At 37.0% G+C, this 12,133-nt stretch overlaps 2 protein-coding genes across 2 annotated transcripts; both read left to right on the top strand.

Moving 5' to 3' along the window:
* Window positions 1-1,202: 1,202 nt before the first annotated feature.
* LOC124527255 (olfactory receptor 5AC1-like) lies at window positions 1,203-2,153 on the top strand. The gene has a single exon (XM_047100455.1). The coding sequence runs from the start codon at window positions 1,203-1,205 to the stop codon at window positions 2,151-2,153; it is 951 nt and encodes a 316-aa protein (XP_046956411.1).
* Window positions 2,154-9,868: 7,715 nt separating this feature from the next.
* Window positions 9,869-10,792, top strand: LOC124526925 (olfactory receptor 5AC1-like). The gene has a single exon (XM_047100123.1). It carries the CDS (start codon window positions 9,869-9,871, stop codon window positions 10,790-10,792), a length of 924 nt encoding a protein of 307 aa, XP_046956079.1.
* Window positions 10,793-12,133: the final 1,341 nt, after the last annotated feature.

Genomic DNA, 12,133 nt, shown 5'->3' with positions numbered 1-12,133 from the left:
ATGCACTGTGATGGTGAGGACTGAAGCTTTTTCTTTGGGGTCTCCACAGGATCCAGCCTTCTCACTTTCTTTCCAGGCTTATGGAACTCATGGATACATTGTATTTTGGGGCTCTTATCTGCCTTGACTGCTGTCTTTATGTTAGTCATTACCTATTACTGTGGTTCATCTTTTCTCATTTGATTTGCCTTTTAAACAAAATTTATATCTTTTACTATTTAAATTGAATCCACCTTTTCAAAAACACTGGTTATTTTTCCTACTTTGGGGCCATTTGTAATGTTCCATTCCACCCTGACTTTGATAGACCCGTTTGTAATCCCCAAAAGTACAGGAAAAGAAAAATCCTTCCAATCATTTTATAATTATGAGCCTCTGAAATATTAAAAACATTCTTGGTTAACCACATAATTGTCTACATTGGCGTGTTGAATGGGAGCTCTTGGATCTATTCCAAATGTGCAAATAAGCTGGCTAGTGTTTTTGTTTCTTCTCTAGTCTTGAAAGAGTGATTATTTTAGCATCTTGAGTGCAGCACCAGAATTAGAAGATCTATGTGTGACTGAGCTAAGAATGATAGTGCTGTAATGTAGAAAGCACTAAATACATAGTTATTGACTGAACACATATGTTCACATCGGACAATTTATTGGGAAAATTAAAGCTTCCATTAGAAATTTGGAGTGGCTTGGAAGAATGTATAATCAAAAAGATCTGTTAGGAATTTGAGGAGATTTTGATGAATATACAATCAAATAACATAATAGTAATGGACATAGAACAGCTGAAATGGGATTGTAACTTACTGTCTTATTAGTCTATACAGTGACATCTCGGAAAGAATGATATATATCACCAATACCAAAGATAGAGTCCAGTTTTCATTCAATAAAAAAGACATGAAGGAGTTCCTGAGAAAAGGTGAAACTACATCTGAACCTGAACGAGTGTCTCTATCATCCTTCAAGTAATACTATATATATTTTACAAGCCTTTTTATCAAGCCTTTACTTCTTGAAATTATCTATATTTATTATCAGTAGTGTGTTTTAAACAAGAGAAGCTCTAAGCTTTACTATTTGTTGAGTAAGGGCCATCTGAAATAGAGGAATATGACTTTGTCATATAATACCAGTTTTCACGATCTTTGTTCATTTTTTCCTTTATCTATTCTGTTATTGAAGGAAACAGCCTGAGTGGATATGATGGAGACAAACAAGACACAGGTGACGCAGTTTGTTCTCACAGGACTGACAGATCGTCCAGGGATGCAGGTTCCCCTGTTCCTGGCGTTCTTGGTCATCTATCTCACCACCATGGTGGGCAACCTCGGACTGATTTTCCTCATCTGGAAGGACCCTCATCTTCACACTCCCATGTACTTATTCCTTGGCAGTTTGGCCTTTGCAGATGCTTGTTCCTCATCCTCTGTGACTCCCAGGATGTTTGTCAGCATCTTAGACAAAAGTCAAATGATATCCCTCTTTGAGTGCATGGCCCAGTATTATTTTTTTGGTTCCAGTGCCACCACAGAGTGTTTCCTCTTGGTAGTGATGGCCTATGACCGCTACGCAGCCATATGCAACCCCTTGCTTTATCCAGTGGTGATGTCCAACCGACTCTGTACCTGGTTGATAAGTGTGTCCTATGCGATTGGTTTTCTGCATCCCGTCATTCATGTGGGATTATTGTTTAGATTAACCTTCTGCAGGTCCAATATAATACCTCATTTCTACTGTGAAATTTTGTCACTATATACAATTTCTTGCACTGACCCATCTCTTAATGCATTGGTGATTTTTATTTTTGCTGCTTGTATACAAGCTTTTACTTTTACGACCATCATGGTGTCTTATACCCGTGTCCTCTTTGCCATCCTGAGAAAGAAGTCTGAAAAGGGCAGGAGCAGAGCCTTCTCCACGTGCAGCGCCCACCTGCTCTCTGTCTCTCTGTTCTATGGCACTCTCTTCTTCATGTATGTGCGTCCTGGGTCTGGGCCAGATCAATATCAGGATAAAATGTATTCATTGTTCTACACGGTTATAATCCCCCTGCTAAACCCCTTTATTTATAGCCTAAGAAACAAGGAAGTTTTAGGTGCATTGAGAAAAGTGATAAAGAAATATTTGGGGAAAGCTTTCATTATTCTTTAAATCTCATTCTGTTTAAATAAAGCATAATGTGTCCCTGGGTTTTGCATGTAGTGGGGACTTAATCTATAATCGTTAAATGAATGAATAAAAAATTTAGAGTAGACTTTTCTTCATCATAAGTTGTGATCATCAAAATAATTAATGAGCATGGTAAAGACAGGCTCCATTTACTTTGTGTTGTTGTTGTTTTTAATCCAACCTCAAAGATAAAAATAAAACAGAAATCTCCAAATTACTATGTCTTTGTAATCTGAATGAGCTTTTGTGCTTCCAGATACACACATTTTAAAACTTTTTGAACTTATATTCTTTTACAGGAAGAATTAGCATATGTAAATCGTCTTTAAACAATGCTCAAGCCCTCCTAGATAATTCTTGACTAAGTAATTTTCAAGATTTTATAGATATAAATATCTGTGATAGATGTTTAAAACTATGCAAACGCTATGTGCACCAACGTACTACTGTTAGACTAAATATGACACTAATTCTTCTTGAGGCATTTAATGTAATATATCTGGGACGTTTACAATGTTGAATATTAACTTGCATTTGCATGGAATTCAATGAAAGATATGAAAATCAAGCAATTAATTACTTAAAATAATCTCTTTTCCTGCAATATAGTGAATAGCTCTGAGTTCTTTAAAAATTTCTTTTTAATTTATTGAGTAATCTGAGAACCTTGTTTCCAGAACAGATATACCAGTTGAATACTTTTTTCCCCCTGTAATTCACAACTACCTGAAGTAGCAAGTGTGCTTGATCTTTTCCTTACAAACGTTACCTGTGTTTTCCATCTGGCCCTGTGGCCTCTTTGGTATCCTGACTTTATTACGTATGGCCTTGCGAATACCCTAGTGAAAAACAAGAAAAGATATCCCCATATACATGACACATCCCTCTAACACCTGGTCTATTATTTCGATTTGAGGATAGAAACAATTTGTTGAGTCATTGAACAACAAAATCCGAGGTGGGGCCCACTGGCTTCACTACCGTGTGTTTGGGGTTTGGGGCTCCGTTTCCTCAGACCTGCTCCTCTCACTGCACCTAAGCTCTGTCTTCTGCTCTATGGGCTCATTGGAACCACACTTCTCTCTATGGGTGCCAAGCATCTGTTAAGTTTCTGTCTCCACCTCTCCACAGTCAAGGCCAGTGGCGAAACTTTTTTTCTTTTTAAGTATTGGCTGTGTATCATGGTTATCTGTCAATGTACAGATGTTCTCTGTCATCTTTATTTTTTCTAACAGAGCTGTCACTAAGGTGGGGTGTAACCCAGCAGCAGATTGGTACATTCTTCTGTGGTTTTGTCAGCACGGGTTGATACATAGCAGGACTGCCATCTTCACAGGCCCCCTGGAGAAACAGCCATAGCGAGTTCCATGGTCCATGGGGATAATTTTTTTGGCAAATGTTAAGCTATGCAATTTAAATATCCCATTTTATTATGTTTGTTTTCATGGTGTTTAAAGTTGGAAAAAGCTAGTACTTGACTTTTTAGAGATTCTTTAAGAGGAGACTTTCTAAATTTATTTACTTCCTTTTCACCAGAGATATTCCAGGTTTGGTGAACTCACCTCTTCTTGTTTTTCTTATTTTTTTTTCTTGTTTTTTTCTATGACTAGAGGGTCTTAAACTTGCTACTTTGTTACAAAGAAGACATGTCATTAAAGGGGACAAGCTCACCTCTTGTGGACCTGGGAGGTTAGGGGAAAGACAGAAGATGGCAATAGTGAAAGAAGAATCAGACTTGCAGGTTTTAATGTCTCCCTCTGGAGAGGACTGGGATTTGGAAGGCAGGGGGCAAATTGATAGTATGGAGTAGTGTGTTTTCTATTGCTGTTTTAACAAATAACCATGAACAGTGGCTTAAAACAATACAGATTTATTACATTAGCTCTGTAACGCAGAAGTCTGACATGAATCTCATTGAATGAAAATCAAGGTGTTGGCAGGGTGAATTCGTTTTTGGAAGCTTTGGGTGAGACTTTACTTCCTCCCCTCTTCCAGCTTCTAGAAGCTGCCTACACCCTTTAACTCATGGGCCCCTTCCTGCACCTTCAAAGCCAGCAGTGTTGCATCTCTCGGTGCCTGTCTTCTGTAGTCACAGTTTAGTCTTTAGACTCTGGCTCTTCTGCCTCCCTCTTCCACTTTAATGACCTTTGTGATTGCATTGGACCTCTCCAGATAATGCAGAATAATCTCCCTATTTTAAGGTCAGCTTATGGGCAAATGTAACTCTACCTGCAAGATTAATAACCCCTTTCCATGCAACCTAACATATTTACAGGTTCATATCTTTGATGGCCATTATTTTGCCTACCACACAGACAGCCTTAGAAGAGAGGAACTTCTTTCTAGATTGCCAGTTAGGGCACTGGAAAAAAAATGTCTTGCTCTTCTCCTTCCTCATTTGGCTACATCAAAATGAACTTCATCCTGAAGTGTGTGAAGGCAGGAGAGCCTTGATGTTTAGCTTAGAGGCTGCTTCCCCTCACTGCATTGCATGGCCAGCACCTGGAAATTTCTGCGTATCTGAAACTGGCTGGGAGACGCACTCCTGAAAAGTAATGTTAAAGGATGGACTAGGGCATGTAGATAGAGGGTATAATAGACACCCTAAGAGAGTTAGCAGAGGCAGAAAGCCTTTCAGGATAGTCAAGCCCTGTTCCATTCAAGAGAGACCAGATCACAAGTTCCAACAGGCCTTGACTTCGGCTGCAAAAGCTGAACAAATGAACAGTCTATAAGAGTATGAGGATATTAGTAGGACCGAAGGTCCTAGGGACTTTCCTTCCACTCCCAACATGTCACATGTCACATGCTACCTCCCCCCCCCATATTTTTATATGCCATCTCAGAGACAAAGATGAAAAAGATGTAAATTAATTTCTTTTCTTCCATGTAGTGGTGGATATTCTATACCTGTTCCATGGATTGTTCAACAAATCATTGACTAGAATTACAGACCTCGGTCATCTCCAGGCTGAGGACATGACCTCATGATAGAAAGAATGGGAGATAGCAGGTTAACAGCCAAACAATTAAGTCCCCTTCTTGGACTCTGAATGTTTGAGTGTCACTTTTTCATGAGAACAGCCCAATTCCAACAGTGATAACTCAGTTCACAGAGGTAGCCTGGGACATATTTGTGAAGACCAGATGTGGGAGGATATGACCAGAGTCTCTAGCCAAGCCTAAAAGAGAGCCTGAAGCTTGTCAGGCAGAAGCCAAGGCCAATGTGAGAAATCTGACAAAATTAGCAAGTGAAGGCATACTAATCGTCCAACAATCAGCTCATCCAGCAACTGTTTCCACTCAAGCCAGACAGGTGAGGCATAGATGGGGCTACAACTTGGGAGTGGGAGTGAACATGTGGGAGAGAAGAACACTCAAGAGAAATAGGGGTTGGGGTGAAATTCTACACTTTCTGACACCTTATCAGAGACAACTGCTTAATCTCCAGATATTTCTGACCCACCCTATATTTAGACATACACAAGGGTAGCCTTGCTGACCATGTAGCTGAGATCCCTGGAATAGAGACAGGTTAAATACAGGGGCGGGGACAGCTTCCTAACAGGACGAAAGACTTTCATCCAATATCTAGGTTTACTTAGCCAAACTTTGACAGTCTGTAACACAGAAAATCAGATTAAGGACAGAGGTCTTCTTGCAAGTGGGTAGATCCCTCAAAAAGAGTCTTTTGAGTGGAGTAAAGTTTACTAAGAAGAGAATGTAATGGGTTGGGAAGACAGAAGGAAAATTTATTTGGGGGACATTTTGTAGAACAGCAAGCTGGTTCATTTATATTGACACTATCATGTTGATAAATACTCTGGATACATTTCCAAAGTTCATGTACTCCATAAAATGGCAGATAAATCCTACAAAAATTATATATTGGCAGTGTATAATTATAACACGTGGCAAAATAATATATTTTAAAAATTCTTGGTTCCTAGACAAAGAACAGCTATAGCTAGATTTGGTAGAGAGACCAGATTATCAACTGGAGATCCTAGCTTTTTCTTAGAATATAGGTTATACGGGAATTGGGTTTGACTCCCTTGGGAAAATGCTGAAAGTATTGTCTATGTGGGAAGAAGGGTAAAACAGGTAAATGATAATCAGAAACTGTAGTAGAATCAGTGGAAGAAACTGTTAGGTGATCACCAAATCCATTTTCTTTTCATCCTAGACACACAGCCTCTGTCTTCAGTTGACTGTAGTAATGTGATTGAGTTTAGGTTTGCAAGTGATGTGTATCACTTACATTTCTGGCTCATAAGCACCTCACATTTGGAATCTCCTGTGCTTTCCCCTTCTAGCTTTATCCAAATGAAAACACAAACCCTGAAAGAAGTCATGTGTGGAAGATGCTTGAGTGACAAGTTGGAAAGAGTATGGGACTCTGAATCATCAAATGGAATAGAATAGTTATTCAATTAAGACCATGTGCTTCATACTTATCATAAAGGAGAACTAAACTTCTATTATGTCGATCCACTAAAATATTGGCTATTATTTGTAAGTGTAATTAGTGTTACCATAAATTATATATATATATATATATATATATATATACACACACACACACACACACACACACACACACACAATGCAAAAAAACAAACAAACACCTCCTTGGGTCTACTCCCTCAGTGTAGGGACATGGATATTTAGGGTTAACAATTTGAGTTGTTAGTCAATGTAGAATGAGTTATTTATACATGTCAAGTGGGGAGAGTGTGTGTGTAATGGATGATAGTGAAATGGTGTACATATTATAAAAATCAGTCTGGTGTCAGTGTGGAAAATGGACTGGAAGCCAGTGTTAGCAGATGCAGATAGTGTAGTTATGAGGTCACTTAATAAACCCAGGCAAGAGATGAATGCATCATGATGGATTTTAGGATTAACTGTACAAATAGAAATTGTTGGTTTTAAGACATCTCTAGTACATAAAATCTAGAGGCCATCATCAAAAACATGGAATTGAGGGAGAGGCTAGTTTCACGAATATGTTTACAGTGTGCACAAATACTTATTTGGTGACCCTATTCCCTGAGACAGGGAACATTGGAAGAATACCAGGTTTGGGAGTGGACTAGAGAAAGATCTTAATTTTAGATCTGGACATGTTAATTCTAATATACCTTTGGGATTTCCAAGTGGACAAGTAGGGAGTTGGATAGCAGGATCATTAAAAGACATAAGAGGAAGGAAAACAAGCTTATTCAAACTCCATTCAGTGACGTTTTATAAATATACCCCTACAGTGAACCCTTAAGACACAATGTGTGCTTTAATTGTTGTAACTAGTTGTGTATAGATAATTTGATGATTAGCTCACAAGGCCCACTAGAACAACTTTGACTTCATTCTACTGGGAATCCTTTGGAAGCATTAAGGGAATTTCAGATTTTTTTAAAGAACAGATTTGCAGATAGAAGGAAGAAATGCTATCTCCCTCCAGTTTGGAGTTTCCAAGGAAAATCAATGCATAAATAATACTGCTTCATTTCTGTACCTTTTGTGTTACTTCAAGAAAACTGGGACATTTCCAATTTCCCATGATTTACAGGAAGTAGGTGAGAGTGCAGAGATTTTCATAAACTTCCTTAATATAATGTTGTAATATGTCTGTATAATAACAAACATCTAAGTAAGAAATAAAAATCCTAGACAGGCTTTTTGCCTTTTTAAATCAGCAATGAAAATCTAGACAGAAGCAAATGTCTGTCTGAACATGTATTTTCAGTTAGAATTTTTACTCTGTAGATAACACATTTGGGGAGTTTTTAAATAATAAACATTGATTAATAGAAAAAAATAGAGAAACTCAATAGTGATAAAAATTCAGGGTTCATTTCATCTTGTGAAGTTTTCTTAATTGAGACATAAGCTATAAGCTCAAATCTAACTTATTTGTAATTTTTTCAGAATGAGAAATTCTGGCTTAAGTTTTGTGTTTGAGTATAATAAAAATTCTTTAATTTCATGAAATCATGAGTAGTAACCTCAAAAGTCTCATGAAATCACTGGTAATAACCTCAAAAATCTCCTTGTATTACTTGTCACATACCTCTTGAGACAAAATTCACAGAGATTACTAATTCTTGGCCAAATTACACACTGTAGGAACTAAAACTAGGAATAACAAACATTTGGTTATTTGAGGTTATAAAGAAAGTTTGGCCAGGTTATGCAGGGCAAAAATCTCTTAAGTTCTTAATTTTCAATTAATATTTTTGCCTGCGTTGTACATATTAGGGTTCCTTGTGAGTATATATTCAAAAGTAAAAATTCTTAAACTCATGTTTTTAGTGAAGATAGAATAATATCTCAAAATCTAAAGGCTCTTTAGTCCTAGTTCTACATTAGACAAACTCAGTTTTTCTAATATATTCTCATGGTAAAAAAATTTTATGTTCCATCAGTATTGAGAAATATGACTATAAAATTATTAAAATGTTTTTTTCATACAGGAAAATAATATAATCTGTATACCTGAATGTATTTATTTTTCTTTTTATGGTAATCTAAAGGGATCTATATTCACTGGAAAACTCTTTTTTAGAGTTCTTTCAGAGACTACCAATCATGAAAAAAATCAATGTCATTACTTCATGCAGACAGCAAATGTTATATTCACAACAGTGACTAAACAATAAGTATGCAGAAATAAGTTTAATAAAAAAAATTACTAAAATTGCAAACAAAGTCTAAAAAACTCTGTTGTTCTATTTGAATCCCTATCTTATACAATTACAGATAACTTTGGAATATATAAAAAAAATCATATCTACTCTCAATGGCCCATGGTTGGCTCCCACTGACAATTTCCAAAAGAAAATGCTAATTTCCGTGAAGGCTATTTCTGCACAAAAATTTAGAGATGATTAGATCTTAATTTTACAATGTAATTTTCAGTGCCAAAACATCTCCTTAAAAAAGAAAACAATAGGATATCATCATTCTTGTTTCCTTTCTCCATTAACATGCTGGAGACTATTCTTTCACTCATCTTTTTATGTATGTACATTGGTGTATATAGATATATGCACAAATAAATCAATTACACAATTTCATGTGAAAGAGATAATAATATGTATGTTGCTGTTCTCACAGAACTCTTTTTGTTTGTTTGTTTATTTATTTATTTTGACAAAGAGAGAGAGAGAGAGTGGTGCAGAGAGAGAAAGTCCCAAGCAGGCTCCGCACTGTCAGCTCAGAGCCTGACGTGGGGCTCGAACCCACCAACCATGAGATCATAATCTGAGCTGAAATTATGAGTTGCACCACCTGAGTGAGCTACCCAGGCACCCCAGAACTCTTTGATTTCTCTCTTTCTCTCTCTTGTACTTCCCTCATTTCTACCTCTACTCTTATTCCAGAAAACCCAGTGCTATAAACTTCATTTCTATTATCCATATATAGTTCTTAAAACCTCTGTTAGATTGAAAAGGATTTTCATTAAGTTTACTTGTTACTTTAGGTGAATAATCAATTATCATTTTTATTATGGAAATTTCTGAATGTATATAAAAGTAGACAAAGGTAAAAATAAACAAAATTACTAATTAATTGAGAGGATCTCTTACAAATATATTAGTTACACAAAAACTACACTGCTTTTTATGATTCTTTTGTGACTGTTTCCACACTTAATTATTTTATTTTATTGACTGGCCAGGTCATTTTCTTCTATGGCAGAAGAAAATAAGACACAGGTGACGGAGTTTGTTCTCATGGGACTTACAGATCTTCCAGGGCTGCAGGTCCCCCTGTTCCTGGTGTTCTTGGTCATCTATCTCACCACCATGGTGGGCAACCTTGGTCTGGTTGCTCTCATCTGGAAGGACACCCACCTTCACAACCCCATGTACTTATTCCTCGGCAGTTTGGCCTTTGCAGATGCCTGTACTTCATCCTCTGTAACTCCCAGGATGCTTGTAAATTTTTTATCCAAGAGTCATGCGATATCTCTTTCTGACTGTCTGGCTCAGTTTTACATTTTTGGTTCCAGTGCCACCACAGAGTGCTTCCTCCTGGTAGTGATGGCCTATGACCGCTATGTAGCCATTTGCAACCCTTTGCTTTATCCAGTCATGATGTCCAATAACCTCTGTATTCAGTTCATTGGCGTTTCATATTTTATTGGTTTTCTACATTCAGCAATTCATGTGGGTTTGTTATTTAGATTAACTTTCTGCAGGTCCAATGAAATACATTGTTTCTACTGTGAAATTATACAACTTTTCAAAATTTCTTGCACTGATCCTACAGTTAATACACTTCTGGTGTTAGTCTTTTCGGCCTTCGTACAAGTCTTCACTTTTACGACCATCATGGTGTCTTATACCCGTGTCCTCTTTGCCATCCTGAAAAAGAAGTCTGAAAAGGGCAGGAGCAGAGCCTTCTCCACGTGCAGCGCCCACCTGCTCTCTGTTTCCTTGTTCTATGGCACTCTCTTCTTCATGTATGTGCGTCCTGGGTCTGGCTACACTGAAGATCATGATAAAATTTATTCTTTATTTTACACAATAATAATTCCTCTGCTAAATCCTTTTATTTACAGCTTGAGGAACAAAGAGGTTATAGGTGCCTTGAGAAGAATAATGAAGAAATAAATAGTGGCCAGACAATTTTCAAAATGTTTCTGTTTTACCTTCTGCTGATAAAAGCCCCAAGTCCTATAGATAAGTCACGACTCTGCCATTTCACCGGAAGGCTAATGGTCAGGGGACTCCATAAGCTCTGTGTGAAGCATCCCAGCTTCTGGTTATGCTTTCTTGGATATGGGTCCAGTTTGGGACATTACCTATATAATTAGCTTACTTAGACACATTGCACTTTATTTTTATCTGAACATTTAGCTTTTGCAAATTAGTTGTTTTCTAGGGCCTTCCAAAATTCCAGATAGTTACAGAAAATTGGCATATAGAATTCGTCATTTAGTTCATGAGCGAGCCCAGCCCATTGCTCTGGACCTGCAAATTAATAAGGCTTTGTTGTTTTCTGCCATACCCAGTAACTCTGGTCGACTGATAAAGTAAAATTCTGCTTCTTGGCAAAATGAAAAGTTCTATAGAAATTTGTGGATATCAGGAAGAAAATGGAAGCTGGCATGAGTTAAAGAATGAAGTAACAAAGTTACTCACAGCTCATAGTTATAACTCCATAGCTATAACTCCACATACAGTATCAGGGATACTGCATATAGCATGATATTCAACAATTTATAAGCTTAGGAATATTTGAGTGCAATAAAAAGCAATTTCAGAGATTAGCCTTGTGGTTGCATTACTTTCCTATCAGTTTTAGTAGAAGCTGACTGGGCAGAGGCAAGGACCGTGGATCAGAGACAAGAACCTCACTTAGGATGTAGATATGGGTGAAAACTGTGTCAGTGAATTCTCTCCTACTGATTTACGTCCAATTCAGGGACATGATCACTTAAAGCATATATATTTTTAAATTTATTTTAGACTTTTATAGACATAAGTGATTCAACTCTTCTTTTGGCAAAACAATTATATTCCTTGAACAATCTGTTTTTTTTTTCTTTTTTGAGCACATTCACTTAGGAAAAGCCATTATTGAAAATAAGAATTAAGTTGAAGTTAAAGAATGAAAATATGCCTGTTGTTCTAGTGGTTTTAAAACACATTAGATCTTGTCAATAGTTCCAACAAATAGACTAAAAGTATTATCTAAAAATGGAGGCATATGATAAATATCTCCTATCACTTAAATTTATTTCTCATACATTATTGGAAAAAGTCAACGTGTTTGTATGGTCTTAAGACTAATTCTGGTTGGTCCCCAGTGACAAAAATTTCTTTTAAAAATATTCCAGATGATTAACTTTATTCTCTTTAAAATTTTTTTTTTTCAACGTTTATTTATTTTTGGGACAGAGAGAGACAGAGCATGAACGGGGGAGGGGCAGAGAGAGAGGGAGACACAGA

Source organism: Lynx rufus, unplaced genomic scaffold, assembly GCF_022079265.1.
Source record: "Lynx rufus isolate CCGP_SWC_20201006 ecotype Redwood Valley unplaced genomic scaffold, mLynRuf1.p SCAF_5, whole genome shotgun sequence".
Taxonomy (NCBI): Eukaryota; Metazoa; Chordata; class Mammalia; order Carnivora; family Felidae; genus Lynx; species Lynx rufus.
This window is presented reverse-complemented; position numbering and strand designations above follow the sequence as displayed.

Coding starts and splice junctions, on each gene's coding strand:
- LOC124526925 (XM_047100123.1), top strand. CDS start 9,869: ATGGCAGAAGAAAATAAGACACAGGTGACGGAGTTTGTTCTCATGGGA.
- LOC124527255 (XM_047100455.1), top strand. CDS start 1,203: ATGATGGAGACAAACAAGACACAGGTGACGCAGTTTGTTCTCACAGGA.